At 40.0% G+C, this 14,685-nt stretch overlaps 6 protein-coding genes across 6 annotated transcripts; 2 read left to right on the top strand and 4 right to left on the bottom strand.

Annotated features, from left to right (window-relative positions):
• Positions 1-702: 702 nt before the first annotated feature.
• V1514DRAFT_324803 (uncharacterized protein) lies at positions 703-1,562 on the top strand. The gene is made up of 2 exons (XM_066926495.1): positions 703-1,154; positions 1,250-1,562. The coding sequence occupies exons 1-2, from the start codon at positions 722-724 to the stop codon at positions 1,303-1,305; spliced, it is 489 nt and encodes a 162-aa protein (XP_066785796.1). The 5' UTR covers positions 703-721; the 3' UTR covers positions 1,306-1,562.
• Positions 1,560-3,074, bottom strand: V1514DRAFT_324801 (VIT family-domain-containing protein). The gene has a single exon (XM_066926494.1). It carries the CDS (start codon positions 3,006-3,008, stop codon positions 2,055-2,057), a length of 954 nt encoding a protein of 317 aa, XP_066785795.1. The 5' UTR covers positions 3,009-3,074; the 3' UTR covers positions 1,560-2,054.
• A 1,135-nt stretch (positions 3,075-4,209) lies between these two features.
• Positions 4,210-5,143, bottom strand: V1514DRAFT_324798 (ankyrin repeat-containing domain protein). The gene is made up of 2 exons (XM_066926493.1): positions 4,365-5,143; positions 4,210-4,301 (listed from the first exon to the last, which is right to left on the bottom strand). The coding sequence occupies exon 1, from the start codon at positions 5,125-5,127 to the stop codon at positions 4,411-4,413; it is 717 nt and encodes a 238-aa protein (XP_066785794.1). The 5' UTR covers positions 5,128-5,143; the 3' UTR covers positions 4,210-4,301; positions 4,365-4,410.
• A 30-nt stretch (positions 5,144-5,173) lies between these two features.
• On the bottom strand, positions 5,174-7,236 carry V1514DRAFT_324793 (P-loop containing nucleoside triphosphate hydrolase protein). Its single transcript, XM_066926492.1, has 3 exons — positions 6,281-7,236; positions 6,060-6,226; positions 5,174-5,995 (listed from the first exon to the last, which is right to left on the bottom strand). Exons 1-3 carry the CDS (start codon positions 7,108-7,110, stop codon positions 5,283-5,285), a joined length of 1,710 nt encoding a protein of 569 aa, XP_066785793.1. The 5' UTR covers positions 7,111-7,236; the 3' UTR covers positions 5,174-5,282.
• Positions 7,237-7,386: 150 nt separating this feature from the next.
• Positions 7,387-12,389, bottom strand: V1514DRAFT_324789 (SNF2 family N-terminal domain-containing protein). The gene is made up of 5 exons (XM_066926491.1): positions 9,780-12,389; positions 9,660-9,716; positions 8,590-9,605; positions 8,090-8,530; positions 7,387-8,015 (listed from the first exon to the last, which is right to left on the bottom strand). The coding sequence occupies exons 1-5, from the start codon at positions 12,300-12,302 to the stop codon at positions 7,514-7,516; spliced, it is 4,539 nt and encodes a 1,512-aa protein (XP_066785792.1). The 5' UTR covers positions 12,303-12,389; the 3' UTR covers positions 7,387-7,513.
• A 780-nt stretch (positions 12,390-13,169) lies between these two features.
• V1514DRAFT_317763 (uncharacterized protein) lies at positions 13,170-14,634 on the top strand (the record flags this gene model as incomplete). Its single annotated transcript, XM_066925855.1, has 2 exons — positions 13,170-13,469; positions 13,528-14,634. 2 exons carry the CDS (start codon positions 13,170-13,172, stop codon positions 14,632-14,634), a joined length of 1,407 nt encoding a protein of 468 aa, XP_066785791.1.
• Positions 14,635-14,685: the final 51 nt, after the last annotated feature.

The following is a 14,685-nucleotide window of genomic DNA, read 5'->3' as shown; positions in this document are numbered from 1 at the left end:
AGCTGGATGGAATTGGTCGAGGTATACTATCTTGGAGTATACGAAGGTATTGATCACCCAGCAAGCTGTGCGTAAGGGTAAATCGTATATGAGAACTGTTGTGTGTCCTGCGTGTTAGGGCCTTGCATACCTCCCGCCATTCATCCTTGAAATCTGTCGTGCCAAGACGGATGCCGAGATAGCAAAAAGTAGGCCCGGTGAGTGAAAATCCCGTAAGATCGACTATCCGAGCAGTCTCCGTTGGGTTCAGCGCGCCGAAGGCGTAGAGAAATGATTTCATTGTGTTTATCTTTCCTCCCCCAAGTCCCGGAATAACTTTAGTGACGTCAGGGGCACCCAGTGTCCTAGTTAAAAAAAAAAAGCTTATGTTTACCCCACCTCCAGAGTTGACAGGTTCGAATCCGGTGTGCGTCTATTATTATACTCGCGGGCTGGACGTTTCCTCTGTCTCTGTTTTCACACCTTTGATTTCCTATATTTCCTATTGTCTATTTATTGTACCACATCTTCTATATACTTTATTTAGAACTTCCAATACATTCCGGGGTTTTCATCGGGCTTTTGCTCGGTTTCCCTGTATTAAGATAAAAAAAAGCTTATGTAAGATTTAAAAACGGAAGATGCCGTTAAGTTGGCGCAGTGGCTATGGGTTTGCTGCGTTTTACCCTCATTCGAATCCGGCTTTTATTATTATACTTGCTTGCTGAACGTTTGCTCGACTATGTTCTCACGCCCATACCTTCCATGTACTTACTATTATTCAAATACATTTGGGGGTTTTCATTTTTTATCAGGCTTGCTTGGTTTTTCTGTATTAAGATTAAAAAAAAAAAAAAGAATTGCTAAAAGACCATTCTTTACGGAATTTTTTTTCCCGTGCCTGTGTCGTGCCTTTTTCCCTTATTTGTTTTCATACACCTATTTCTTTTCGTTTTTTATATTTTTCTGTGGATTCATATTATTTTTTGGTTTTGGTTTTGGTTTGACTTTCTACGCTACTTCTCGGGGTTTTGTTTCAAAGATTTTGAGTTTTGTACGTCTAGCCCGCTTCAAGCTCTCATCTTATTTAGTAAAAATTACTTTACGTTGCAGAGGTGGATTGGAACGTTGTTACCGACATAGAGCTGGACTGTTTCAGGTTTTTAATTTAAAGGGTATGGAAAAAATTTGCATGTTTCCAATATCTGCTTATTGTTCTATCTAACTAGTGTTCTTATTTAACTTGATTAATCTTCTTTTGAATTGTTAGTTCTCTTCATGTGCTTCTTGGGTGTATCTGCTATTACCTCGTACGCAAAACAATGAATTAAAAGAATTGTAAATGGTCCGATCCCTATGAGAAACCATGTTTCTTTAAGAGCTATACCCGTTTGACTAACAAAAGCAACAAAAGAGATACGTTATTATTACGTCATAAGCATAGCTATTTAGTTAAATTTTAGTTTATCGATAGTTAACTGAAAGGTTTGATAAAAATTTTGGTTTACACAATTTTATTGCACAATATTTTAGCAACTTGTATACTCTAACGAGTATGGCACATAATAATAAATAAACCATCCATTTATAGTTAATGAATCATATTTTTAATTGTCATTAGGAAAAACATCAAGATAAAAAAAAATTAGCACATTAAATTTATTATACGTGCACTCATACTTATAATCAATCCACAAACAAAATACCACCAATAAATAATAACAATAATATATGTACAGGCCGATTAATATCAAATCGAAAACAAAAAATCACGTGACTAGACACATTAAGCACGTAACTATGATATAATAAAACAAAAACAAAACAAAAAATACAACCCCAATTAATCGAAAAAAAAAAGAACAATCGTTAAAAAAAAAAATACGCCCAAGGCAGTTTTAGAGAAAATACCCGATTTAACAACATTTGAAAAAAAAATAATCAGCAACTAAAAGAGAAATCGTGATGTTTTCAACCGCCGATGCAAACTTTATCGTACCAAACCCCCAAGATAAATGACGATGTTAATGATAATAAAAATGCTGGTGACAATAATTAATACCGCTTTTTCAAGTTTATGCAGTATCAATAAATCGAACAATGGCAAAAGCAGCACCAGCAGCTACCGCACCAGTGAGCACCATCTGAATGCCACCCACGATAGTGGCAGCAGGATTTCTGTTTCCAGTGAAAATGGTTTTCACCACACCAAAGATAAATAGTGTAACAACCATGATAATGGACGACCATAACAATCCAGTTTGAACAGTGTTGACAAAAAGGTAAGGAAATAGTGGAACGAAGCCACCGAGGAAATAGGCAGTACCAATAGTGGCGGCAGAAATAAATTCACGGCCAATTGCAGGCTCTTCCAAGCCGCGGCCAAACCTCATCACAAAATTAAGAAAATCTTCAGGAGACTTCTCGAGATCACCCAAAACAGCTGACATGGTTGAAGGAGCAAATCCATATTCGCTAAGAGCTTCAATCACGGCCTCTTCCGATTCAGCCCTAGCATTCTCAATGAGCTTGCGCTCTTTCTTTAGCGCAGACCGATAGCAATCAGACTCCGACTTGGCACCAAGGTAGCCACCAAGACCCATGGAGATGGCACCAGAGACCAGCTCAGCAATACCACCAGTAATGACAACTTTAGTGTCGCCAAGAGATGAAAGACCAGCAGTAAGAGCGAATGGGACAGTCAGGCCGTCGGACAAGCCAATTACAGCGTCGGAAATGACCCGGGGAGACAGCCACTGTGATCGACCGGAGGTTGAAGAAAATGAAGTGCTAGAAACAACTGTTTCAGTGCCATCCGAAGAACGGCGGCTGTCGAAGGACAAAGATTGTCCGAGTAATGGCCGTCGTTCATCGCGTACGTCTTCCTCATACAGAGGAAGAATGGTGTCCGAAGAAGAGGAAGATATCGAGCCGTCGCTAGCAGAAGACCGGAGACGTTCTTGTTGCTGCTTTGCCTGTTGTGAAGAGCCTGGTTTGTAGCCAAGAGCGCATCGTACTAGAGTAGCCATTGTGAACGAACGAGTGTGTCTATCGAGGAAGCAGGAAGCAAGATACAAACCCGGCAAGGCCTTGTGTTGATGTTATATTTTGCGCCTCGAGAAATTCCACCGCCCACGCAGGCAAGCCCCTACCCTGGCACTAAACTCGCAATGGAAGGACTTAAACAAACATAGCCGCGGATTTAGCGTTTGTGCTGGGTCCTGGGCCGTGCGGGCTGCGTAAGCCTTGATTACGCGTGCTGTGATTGGCTGTACGGCAATATGCGGCCCCGCCATTGGCTAGAACGTGTAAACTTTGGCAGGCCATGATTGGTGCAAACAAGAATGCACCAGCCACAGCACCGCCATGTCAGCGTTTTAGTGTCTTAACAATGAAATTGTGCCTAAATCCGAGAAAGTATAAATAATGTGCGTAATTTTGGGTGGTGGCCGCCGGGCCGCGCAATTATATATTTCAACATGTTGCTGCGTCACTTGATAGCAAATAGCGTAAGACTACGTGAGTTGATTTATATTACTCTATACTGAACAACACATGGCCTGAAATGAAGTGCTTGCCATTTTTCTATCTACGTAATTGTTAATCGTGTATTTGGTGAAGTTGATGAAGATTCTGATCTAAAGGCTTGCGAGAGGTTAGCGTTGTATGATTGCTGCAGTTGCCAATTAAGTTTCGAAGTCCTCTTTTTTATATTGGTCGTACTATAGTGCCGTAAATTATAGACTTCGTTAGTTCAATAAAATGAAAGAAGTAGCACTAAATATGTGCAGTGCATTTGGAACTTTCAATCTTTCGTACGATTATTACCATTCGATTACGCCAAGAAATTCATTAAAGCTGTTTGCATATGGCTAATTCAGTTAGTTGCGAGCGCAAAAATTTGAAGTCTCTCATAGCAGATAACTATAGCATGAATTGTGTAAATTATTATTTCATTTCTTTTGAAATGGCTTCGTTCGATATCAGAATCTATAATTCCGTCCGCGCTGTCATATATACTTGATGTGCCACCCAACCAGTTTGACATTCACGCTTCGCCCCGATCTCCCGTTGTGACTTCAAGTACTATGTACAACAGTACAATTGCATATGTAATGCATGAGGAAAAACGCCATCTTCTTTTATGTTACATAAGGGTTTATGTCAGTACAATGGGAGCGTGTAGATGCGATATCTCAAACGTTTGCGCCATAGCAATCAAGCCCGCCACATTCTGTTATCGCTACGATAATACATTGTGTATGATTCTATGAGTTAACGTCATATCAATTGTTATGGCTTATTGAGTTTGCCATATATATGTAATACACATATGATCTGTTTGCCCTTGCTGCAATTATTAATCTGTTTTCATATTCACATAGTTTACCCGTAGCCTTATGACTTCACACAAGCAGAGCGCCAACGTAACTAAATATCAAGTCCTTCTTTGCGAGCCACATCCTGAATCCATTTCCGAAGCTTGTCGTCCACCGCAACATCTAGAAAATTATGTCCGTCTTGATCCAACTTCGCCGTGTCAGCTCCAGCTCTGATCAACACGATCGCAGCATCACCATGACCCTCAGCTGAAGAATGAAATAATGGAGTCCATCCAGTGCGGTCAGAAGTATTAAGTGGTGATTTGTATTTTATTAATAATTCGATTAACGGAATGCTTCCAATCGCAGCTGCACGATGTAATGGCACCTGATTTTGTCGGTCCTTGATCCGCGCAGCACCAGCATATGCCTCTAGCAATTTGACCGCAACATCGTATCTAGATCGTGATACTGCATAATGCAATGGCGTCTGGCCTGCTGACGTTTGCTTTGACAGGTCTGGATCAAGACCTAGGAGCAATTCCAATAGTGGTAGCGACCCAATCGACGCCGCAATGTGCGAAACTGTCCATCCGGCTTCGTCTGTATCATCAATATCAATGTACTTCTTCCCGGCTAATATTATTTCTTGGGTAATCTCTATATTTCCTGACGATATCGCCCAAAACAGTGCAGTCCGATTGTCAGAATCTCGTTTGGTCACCGCCTTTGCGTCTGACCTTAAAATCGATCTCACAGTCAAAATCTTTCCTTCCCGCGCTGCCGTGTGCAATGGAAATAAATCAACCTGTGCTTCATCTACCATTGTTACTAAATTTATGAATTATTTTTGAATTGATATTAATACTAATCTTTGTTTTGCATTTCGTCATTATAAATTTAACAATAGTACAAACCCCTCGCCCCGCTCAATCTATAAACAAACTCGTTATAATCACAAAGTAGTTATTATACAACCAACTAATTTCCACTAAAAAACCGTTTTAACATTCCCACGTCCTCAACCGCTCTTAACAACTCAATCTCATGCACTGCCGCTGAGACTCGTTTTTCCTCAACGCCTCCAGACCGTGATAAGTTAACAGCACCGTTCGCTTCCAATGCGTTTACAACTTCTGTAAATTCACTAATTTTCAGACTGTCTAACAACTTATCTTTTGAACACATTTCCCCATAATATTCAAATAATTCCCGAATTGTTAAGCTTGACGTTTTCTTTCGCTCCCCGGTCACAAGGGCGCAGAGTACGGCTTTCTGTTGCAGGTTTAATGACTGTACGCGGGATACGGTGGACCCGCCAAACGCAGTCGAACAAATCTTGGCAATATGAGCAATCGTAACTTTTGGAGGCATGTGGCCTTCCGGAATCACGAACGTTCCTGATGTTCGAGTCGGCGTGATTGCAGCATTGTTGGAGGCAGCCTGTCCACCGTATTTACGCCTGGCTTCATCCTCTGCCAGATCTAAACCACGTTTGCAAATGTCAAACGCTTTTCGTAAATCACCGGTGTTTGACGCGGTCTTTCTAGAACAAAGTTGAATTGCTGCCGGATGCATTAGATTAGTCGCTGCCGTGCCTGGCAATATTTCCCCGTGTGCTTCCAGCCGGGCCTTGATAACTTCTGCAATCTGATCCGCTGAGTATGGTGTGAATCGTAAAAGTTCTGGAATAACTGGTCAAATCTTGTTAGTTATCATAATAATTTAAAATTAAAATTAAAAAAATATTCAACGCACAATTTCTAGCTTTTAATTTTGGCAAGAATCTTGTTGTCAGGTTCAGAGCATTAGCAATACCAATCAAAACAAGATTAGAATTTTGCAATCGAGTGTATTCAAATATTCGATACAGAATATCTTGATCTTTTGTGATAAGATAGTCCATTTCATCTAGAATAACGATGCTGCCCGGTATTAGTAACGAACTCGAACGATTTCGAAAAATATTATTGACTCACTTGACCTGGCTCTTCCATGTATTCGTCACTACTTCTTCAAGTTGTTTTATTATGTCTGACTCTGATTTCGGAAGTTCAGGCACACCGGTTAAATCTTTTAAAATATTGCGAAATACTAATTCCGGTCTTTGAACGGTCATGCAATTAATATTAGCAATCTTTATTCTTTTGCCGTTCATAGCTTTAATTTCGCTCACAACTTCTGCTGTCAACGCCGATTTGCCTGTACCGGGAGGTCCAGAAATGTACAAGCTTCCTGAAGTGTGCATTCTAATCCGCGGATTAAGAAAATCAAACAGGCTGTCGCGTTCATTATCCCTGCAGAGCAGTCTACCTTGTGCTGATGACCCGCGCTGGAATATTGATTTCACGCTGCTGTATATCGTCGGAGTTGCGCATTCTGACTTGCCCGGCGTCGAATAAGGTGTCAACGGGACCGCGCCTGGAGAGCATGGCTTGCGAGGAGTTGTGACGACGATTTCGAATGCAACAGGACTTGTCTTTTCCTGATCGGTCACCACCCTCGTGTCTTTTTTCAATTCTTTAACATCTATTCGCAATTTTTTCTTGTCAATCTGTAATTTATCTTGCTGAACAAGTCTGCTTCTTTTGTTGACCTGCACGTTTTCCTTCTCGGCGCCTCTTTTCATTGGCAAACCTGACTCAGGTGTTGCTTGCAACCTGCTGGAACGTCGAACGCAAGGCGTAACCGGCAACTTGATTGGCTTAATCTCAACCGGCTTTCTCGTTCTCAGTGGCTTGTTGAGCGAATTCTCATTGTGAGGAGTGAGGACGTTCGTGGTCCTTGTACTTCTGGTCGAGGGCGTCATTGTTGCACACGGAAGAAAAATAGGTTGAACTCAAAAAAAAAAAAAAAAAAATTTTCAAATAAATATTTTGTCTTGATATAAAATATAAATGATCGTATAATTTGTACTTTTGCCAAAAAAAAAAAAAAAAAAAGGTTGAGAAAAACAAGCGACTTATGAGAATATGATGTAGAAAAGGGAGGTTGACTTCAATTTAATTACACTTTCAATTTTGTAAACGCGTTTGTACATTTTTACGCGTGTTTATTTTACGCGTTTTTATTTCACGCGTTTTATGCTTCATATTAGGCACGTGATTTTAAATATAAAATAAAGTTTTACAACTTGAGCAATAAGTTAACTTGCAAATTATAAATTTGGATATATTTCCAAAAATTCAGCTCTCATTAACATTATTCATTGTTTAGCTACTATTTAGCCTGTTCTCTGTTGCATTCAATGTCATGAATCGCCGATACTCGGTTGACAGTGCCTCGTTTCCTTCAACTTCTCCCGAGGCAAGCGCATGGCCCAGTTCGTTAACGCTATGGGACGTGTTGTGAATAGAAGCGACGCCGAAAAAAATGCTCCATAACTCTTCTTCAGGGACCACTTCTCCCTCGGTTTTTCTTTTTGTGGCCATTTTGCCTGATGCCCGTGTTAGCTCGATGGAATTACTAATATCCAAGTTTGAATCCGAGACCTTGGTTCTTTGATCTACCTGGCCAAGCAAAGCGACACGTTTCTTGGTGGCAAACGATAATACTGATTCTTCTACTGAACCACTGATGGCATACATCCACACCGTGGTGGACTGAGTCTGGCCAATCCGATGAACTCTTGAAATTGCCTGCAACTCAAGTGCAGTGTTAAACAAAGGTTCACAAATAATCACATGAGTAGCATTAATTAACGTAAGTCCAGACCTAAAAAAAAAAAAAAAGTTGATCTTTAGTTACATTCAACAAAAAAAAAAAACTCGAATTGCATTCGAACTTACGATTGTGATTTTGCATGAAGCAAAAAACACATGATTTCTGGATTTCTCTTAAACTCGTCCATGTTTTTCTTTTCAAGACTGGAGTATTTAATACCGTGACTGACTAGAGCGATAGAAAGGATTTGCAAAAAATCAGTCCATTGAGAAAACAATACAACTTGAGCTCTTGCATCATGACTCCTTAACCATAGCATATGACGAATGATCATGTCAATTTTGGACCCATATGACCCAGCCAGCTCCACCGACTTGATACTGTTCAGTGTTTCTGTATTCAGATCTGCATATATGGCATGACTGGCCACAACTGATGATTTATGTTTTGACAAAGTTTTCTCTTCCTTCACAATGATTTCTGAAGGCTTGTATGAAATATTGTATATATCGTTCTTCTTCAGCTCTCGTTTGCAAACAGGACAAGTGCGATACGTATTCCACCATCTATGATTGTTTATCAGTTTTAACAGACAGTCGCTTATTAAATTAATTAAAAAACTTACTCAAGAATACAGGTTCGACAGTATTGATGACCACATACTGTCAAAGATCCAATATCGAACGTGCTCTGACAAATCACGCACAGGCGTTCGCTTTCTGGAATCGTCCCAGTCGTACTTAAAATCGATTTTTTTAAATGATCCAAATATCGCAATCTTGCATATCCTTTATCGATATTCAACAATAATTTATTTTCTCGCTCCTGAGCCTGTTTTGGAAATTTTAACGGGATTTTCTCTGGGCAAGATTTCGTTTCGGCGGGAATGAATGTGGCAACCCCATCTGAAATTTGTTGAAGTTGCTTGTAATAATCTATTCTTGCATTGTAAACCGACCTGTAAAAAACTAATTCTTTTTCAAGTTGTTCCAATGTTTTTTTCTGACTAGTTATTGTATTTCTCAATAAATCCAATTCCTTGCTAATAATCGTACACTCGATTTCAAGCCGTTGAATGCGTTCTCCGCCAGATGTTTCTGCCTCTGTCTTTAACTGGGTGAGCAGCCTTCGAATCTCATCCACCACAAACTTTAATGATCCAAGGTGCGGAGGCACTTGATAAGCTTTTCGATCCTTCAATAACTGGGTAGCCAAATCAGTTCGTTGATTTAATTGATCCTGCAAATCAACGTCGTATTCGACCAAATTATTCTTTCTGCCAGTTACGGCTTCACTTCTGTCTGCCAATGCTTGTCTTATGGCCTCCTGGTAAGAAAATCCTTCTTCTTGAGCGTCTAAAGATTCACCATATTCCTCTCCATCAGGTTCAGCATCTTTGTCAACCAAGTTTTGACCCAACAGTCCAATAACTTTTTCTCGCCATTCATCAAGCTTATTCGCTTGCTCGTTAAGAATCCCACAAATTTCACGTGCCCTATTAATAAGAGATCGTCCTTCAAGCCCTCCAGCATACTCGTCAACTTGGTCGATATCAGGAATCTCAACAAATTCTTGATTTTTGGCCATAACCGCCATTGTATCCATAAGTTTCTGTGCCTTAAACTCTGACTCTTGTAGAAGCTATACGGTATTAGTAACATCCTTGCAAATATATATATATATTGGCCCACTTACTTCTCTACGGCAGTCTTCTGCAAGAATATAAAATTTGTCTTCTAACTCTTTGTTTTCCTAAAATTGTAAGCACGCACTTGATAGCCAAAAAAAATAAAAAATAAAATATTGCTAGAATACCTGTTGGAAATAAATACTGGCAATAAAAAATAAACAGCGATGTTCAAGTTCCAAAAATGCTCTAACTCGAGCTCTGGCTGTCTGAATCCTTGATCGAAAATTATCTTCTGCTTCTTTCACCAACATCTCTTTTACTGCTCTTGATTCGTCAGACATGTCTGACTGATCTTCTTTAGCTTCGAGTTCAACTTTTTGTCTAAACTCTGCTTGATATTCAGACTCTTCAGTTAACTTTGAACGATAGTCATTTAAAATTTTTCTAATTCCTTCCAACGTCTCATTCAATAAAATTAATGCTTTGTCCCGCTCTTGCGCTTGTTCAAATAGTTGGCCACGTTGAATTTTGGAAACCCAGTATGACCTTTCATCAAAATAAACATTGGACAGTGCAGAATCATACATGCCAACAAGAACTTCATTAACAGTCCTCAATGGTCCTCCTCCTAAAGCTTTCTTGTTCCCCGTTCCAATCTGTGGATGGCAACAAGTTTGTCGAAGTCGCCCCAGCCATTTGCTCATTTTTGAAAGCTCCTCATTCGGATCCCAGTCGTCTCTAGTTGGTGATCCGTCAGGCCTAAGGCCGCAATCATCCAAAAAATCTTGAAATAAGTGACGGTAATTATTTTCTTCAACAGTTGTAAAAGGAATTGTGAGAGCTAGTCTTGTCTGAGGAGGTAATGCGATGTCATCTTTCACCATGTCTTTTGTGTGACGAATACTTATTCTTTGAAACAAGTCACAAAATAATGTAGAATCGGTACATAATCGTTCCCATATTGACATATTGTGACCGTGAAGAAACGGGAAAAATCGCAAAAATTGTAACAGACCGGCAAGGTCACTAAGATCGTTTCGAATAGGAGTGCCAGATACACCCCAAGCGTGATGTCGCGGGATAGCTTTAGCAACCTGGGCTGCATTTCCTGACCCTGACTCAACAAGTTGAACTTCATCCAGCAACACTCGCCAAAATTCAAGCGCAACCAAAGGGCTTCGAAATGGCGCGTATTTGCGCTCTTGACGCATTGCACGCGTTGGAAGCGGTTTTGCAAAGTGAATTTCACGCGAAATGACAGAGTACGTGGTTAATACTGCATCGTAATTCATAAGCACTTCATGAGTTATCCGCTTTTCAGGGTTTATTGCTGCTCCATGGTATACATACACACTAAGGCTAGGAGCATGCTTCTGAAACTCTTCAATCCATTGCTTATGAATACTTGATGGAGTAATAATAAGAGTTGTCTTAGTCTTAATCACTTGTTCGCCGGAGTATAAGTCTACTGCAGTTTTTCCAATGTCCTCTTTTGGTCTTTGGTTTAGTAGCAACAAGCCGATAGCTTCCAATGACTTGCCAAGTCCCATTTCTTCCGCAATTAAGCCCTTAGCTCCAGATTTAACAATATTCAATGTATCGTGGCGTAATTGACTTTCCGTGCATGTTGCCTGTCCAAGCTCTGGTGAAATCCAATAATCGGTTTCTTCAACCTTGGTCCAGCTCCATGGAGGAAATTCAATTGAAGACTCGTCAATATCGATGAACGCGTTTTTCTCTTTGGAATATATTTTTCCTTCTTGCTTTAGGCACCACTGAATCGTTTGAGCTTGATAAGGAAGAAATGAGGTTATAAGGTCGGAATGTTGAACGATTCGCGGAGGGTCTGGACGTTTGTGCGACGATATCGCCTTGTAAAAATCCACAACGTTTACCTTTGGTCTTGGCTTGAAATTAAACGCATCCTTATGATGAAGTTTCGAAAATGCTTTGGGGGGAATCAAATATTTTATCCGTTGAGAATCTAGCGTTGGAAATGCTTGACTCAATAATCGTCCAAAAATGGGTAGAGTTGTATTTTCCGCAGCGGGGACTGATGTGACTGCTGAGTTGGATAACGCTATTCCAAACTCAACATAAAACCTATAATTGAAATCTAGATTGTTATTCGCGGGAACTTTCTCAATCACGAACATAGAAGGTGGAATTATCATATGACTTTCGCCAGAGTTTAAAGCTTTAGTCGACATTGCCTGAAGAAACAAGTCAATATTTTCTTTAGCTTTTGTATCCACATGAAGCAAGCTTGCAAACTTCCAAGCTTGAAGACCTCGCAATTCAAGCACGTTCGTGCTAGTTGTAAATGAAAGTCTACAGGGAACTCTGAACGTATCATTCTTGCCATTTTCTGAACTGATTGGAAAAATTCGGGAAAACAAATCATTTAACGAAACAAGTAATTGCGAGAAATCTGTGTCATTCGAAAGTTTGAGTAAAATCTTATCGTGCAAAAGCATGACTTGATTTGTATATCTCTCAATCCCATGAAAAACTGGAACCTCAGTAGTAGAAACTGGAATCACTATCGAACTAGGATATTTAAGTATTTTTCGTCGTTTGGCACCTTTTTGTGAGTCTGCTGGTAAAATGGCATGCCATACAACCTTGCTCAGCTGTTCTGGTTCAATCGAAGCTAATTCTCCTCTGTAATTATCATTTGTCGATACCTTGATATCGTTATCTTCCATGATTCAATGCTCATTTGTGAACCAACTTTGTTCAGTGATATTCTGTTTTTAGCAGTTAAATATTATGATGATGAATTGATAAGTAATTTGACAAAGGTTGTAACTTACTAATTAGTGATTGCGATGAAGTATAATCTGGGGCAAATAAAGTTAAATTTTACATCTAAACTGTAAACGTCTTTCTTTATAAATGACGGACGATGCCGCATAACAGTACAATAAAGAAATACTACAATTATATAAATTAAAGTGAAATGAAGAGGGGACCTTGAAAAAGTTATTTAGAGACATATTAGCGCGCGCTCTTATCTGTTCTCATAAATGCTACAGAAGTCTGATCAGCAAAAACTTTTACTGGGTTTTTGTGATTCTAATAATAATTTCAAAATATTGAAACCATTGTTTATAGTGGTCATATTTAAAAACAGTAGTTATGGATCATGTTTAAAGAATTTGCACGTTAAATCCTACGTCAATTACAAAAGGGCCAGCGTTATTTCAAGACAATGTGACTGAGAAGCATTCTAAAACTCCACTACATATATTACTTGCTGATGAGGCGCAACTAAAAAAGAAAGTCAACTTATTGGTCATTCTAAATTTTGACTAGACTTTACTATTTTCCAATGCTATAGAGAATTGCATTTTTTGGAAATAACTTGTATTATGTAAGCATATGGAGCTATCGGCAAAAACGAAGCTGTCAATGCTAAAGGCGGAGCACAGAGAGTACCAAGATCAGTTACTATCTTCTAGTGGTTATTATCAGTTTAATTGTTAATATTTATTGGTCAGATGGAGAATGAAGAAACAGAATGGAGCTTAGCGAACAATATCCGCCATTTCTATCTGAGGTTTTCTGAATGCATGAGCATGAAGGAATATGAGACAAAGTTAAGAATGGATTTAAGCCTGCACAAGCTTTATGATTTCGAAGCAAAACATTATAAGTATACACAGGGCCAGACTGTTGGACAATATTGCCCTGTTCTCTACAAGGTGGAATTTGATTCGATCCGAAGTTCGATTCCGCATCCAAACGGTCGAAACTATTTTGAGGAACTGCCGAATGAGGTTTTGGAGAAAATTATTGGCTACCTGCTTGTGCGGAACATAAAGATGTCTATAACAGATTTTGCTTCAACGTGTAAGCGGTTTAATAAACTGGTAAGTATTCAATTGTTCTTTGGTCAGAAGAAAAGAGGCTGTGCTAACGTGATACAAGTCATTGCAATTTCTATTCAAAAAAATTCATCTTGCCAACGAGGAAACGTACTCGTTTCGAAATTTATTAATAACAAGAGCAGATGTCGGCGCGTGCGTGAAATCTATAGGCGTGTCCTTGCGGGTTCTGTCGAGAGCCGAGCTTAAGGATTTTTGCTGCAGGTATGCCGAGATCATGATTAGATGCAAGCAATGCAAGAGCGTAAGCTTTTCGACACCATCGGCACCATATTCAGATCATCAACATGCTCGAAAATTTACGTTTCCTAGGCTGATAACAAATGAGACGGCAGGAGGATATAAGTCAGTACTTAAGTGCGTCTTGACCGCCGGTGATGAGCGAGTGATGAGATTTCAAATTTTTGCGGAAGCTTTCACGCGCCTGGAGAAGTTAGAACTGATAATGGTCAAACTGGGCAAGCTGGTTAGGACAAGTCGAGACACTAGCGTGCGAATGCCGCGATTGTCGACCCTGAAGTTGTTTAATGTGAAGTTGAACAAAGAAGCAATTAAGCTTATGGCGTCGGCTATGCCGAACCTCCAAGTGATTGTAGCTCAAAACATGCACTACGGAGTGGCAGAACTGCTTGCTGATTTTGGGTCAAGGTGTAAAACATTAACGTGCGTTTCTATGGGGTATTGCAATATGGAAGGGATGAACAGCTTGCGGATAGCGCAAGATGTGTGGCCTAAGTTGAGCGCTCTTGAGATCGACAGCTGTATGTTACACTCGTCTGGCATACTTCCGACAGTGCCATTGCCTAGGATGAAGCGATTAAAAATTCGAGGTGTTTTGTCAGATTTTTATCCACCCGAGGAGATAACGAGGGCATTGAGCAAGCTGCCAGACCTTATTTGCGCGGGTGCTACTGCGGTAGACTGGGACGTGGTCGGACGAGTCAAAAGGGAAATGAAATTTTTTTCCAAAGAAAATGTAGATCCGGGACCAATTACGAAGCAGGTGCAAGAGGTGCACGATAGCGCACCGTGGATGTCTGTTACGCTAAGAAAAGGCTTCAAGCGGGAAGAGGTTACAGTGATTGAAACAAAATATGACGAAGATGGTCGGCCTCTGTATCAGTACATGCCGAGCCCAGAGTTTCAATAGTTTGAACATATAGCAATGGCATATTTTGAATAGTTACGATCATATAAAAAA

Source organism: Lipomyces japonicus, assembly GCF_038497905.1.
Source record: "Lipomyces japonicus strain CBS 7319 unplaced genomic scaffold V1514scaffold_3, whole genome shotgun sequence".
NCBI lineage: Eukaryota > Fungi > Ascomycota > Lipomycetes > Lipomycetales > Lipomycetaceae > Lipomyces > Lipomyces japonicus.
Note: the sequence above shows the minus strand (reverse complement) of the source record. Positions and strands in the feature narration are given on the sequence as shown.

Excerpts from the sequence above, each read along its gene's own strand:
- V1514DRAFT_324803 (XM_066926495.1), top strand. The coding sequence starts at position 722 with ATGTTCTCACGCCCATACCTTCCATGTACTTACTATTATTCAAATACA. Across the intron at positions 1,155-1,249 it reads TCAGGTTTTTAATTTAAAGG|TTCTCTTCATGTGCTTCTTG; the intron begins GTATGGAAAAAA and ends TTGAATTGTTAG.
- V1514DRAFT_324789 (XM_066926491.1), bottom strand. The coding sequence starts at position 12,302 with ATGGAAGATAACGATATCAAGGTATCGACAAATGATAATTACAGAGGA. Across the intron at positions 9,717-9,779 it reads CCAGTATTTATTTCCAACAG|GAAAACAAAGAGTTAGAAGA; the intron begins GTATTCTAGCAA and ends TTACAATTTTAG. Across the intron at positions 8,531-8,589 it reads TGTCGAACCTGTATTCTTGA|ATGGTGGAATACGTATCGCA; the intron begins GTAAGTTTTTTA and ends AAACAATCATAG.
- V1514DRAFT_324801 (XM_066926494.1), bottom strand. The coding sequence starts at position 3,008 with ATGGCTACTCTAGTACGATGCGCTCTTGGCTACAAACCAGGCTCTTCA.
- V1514DRAFT_324793 (XM_066926492.1), bottom strand. The coding sequence starts at position 7,110 with ATGACGCCCTCGACCAGAAGTACAAGGACCACGAACGTCCTCACTCCT. Across the intron at positions 6,227-6,280 it reads ACATGGAAGAGCCAGGTCAA|CATCGTTATTCTAGATGAAA; the intron begins GTGAGTCAATAA and ends AATACCGGGCAG. Across the intron at positions 5,996-6,059 it reads AAAATTAAAAGCTAGAAATT|TTATTCCAGAACTTTTACGA; the intron begins GTGCGTTGAATA and ends AGATTTGACCAG.
- V1514DRAFT_324798 (XM_066926493.1), bottom strand. The coding sequence starts at position 5,127 with ATGGTAGATGAAGCACAGGTTGATTTATTTCCATTGCACACGGCAGCG.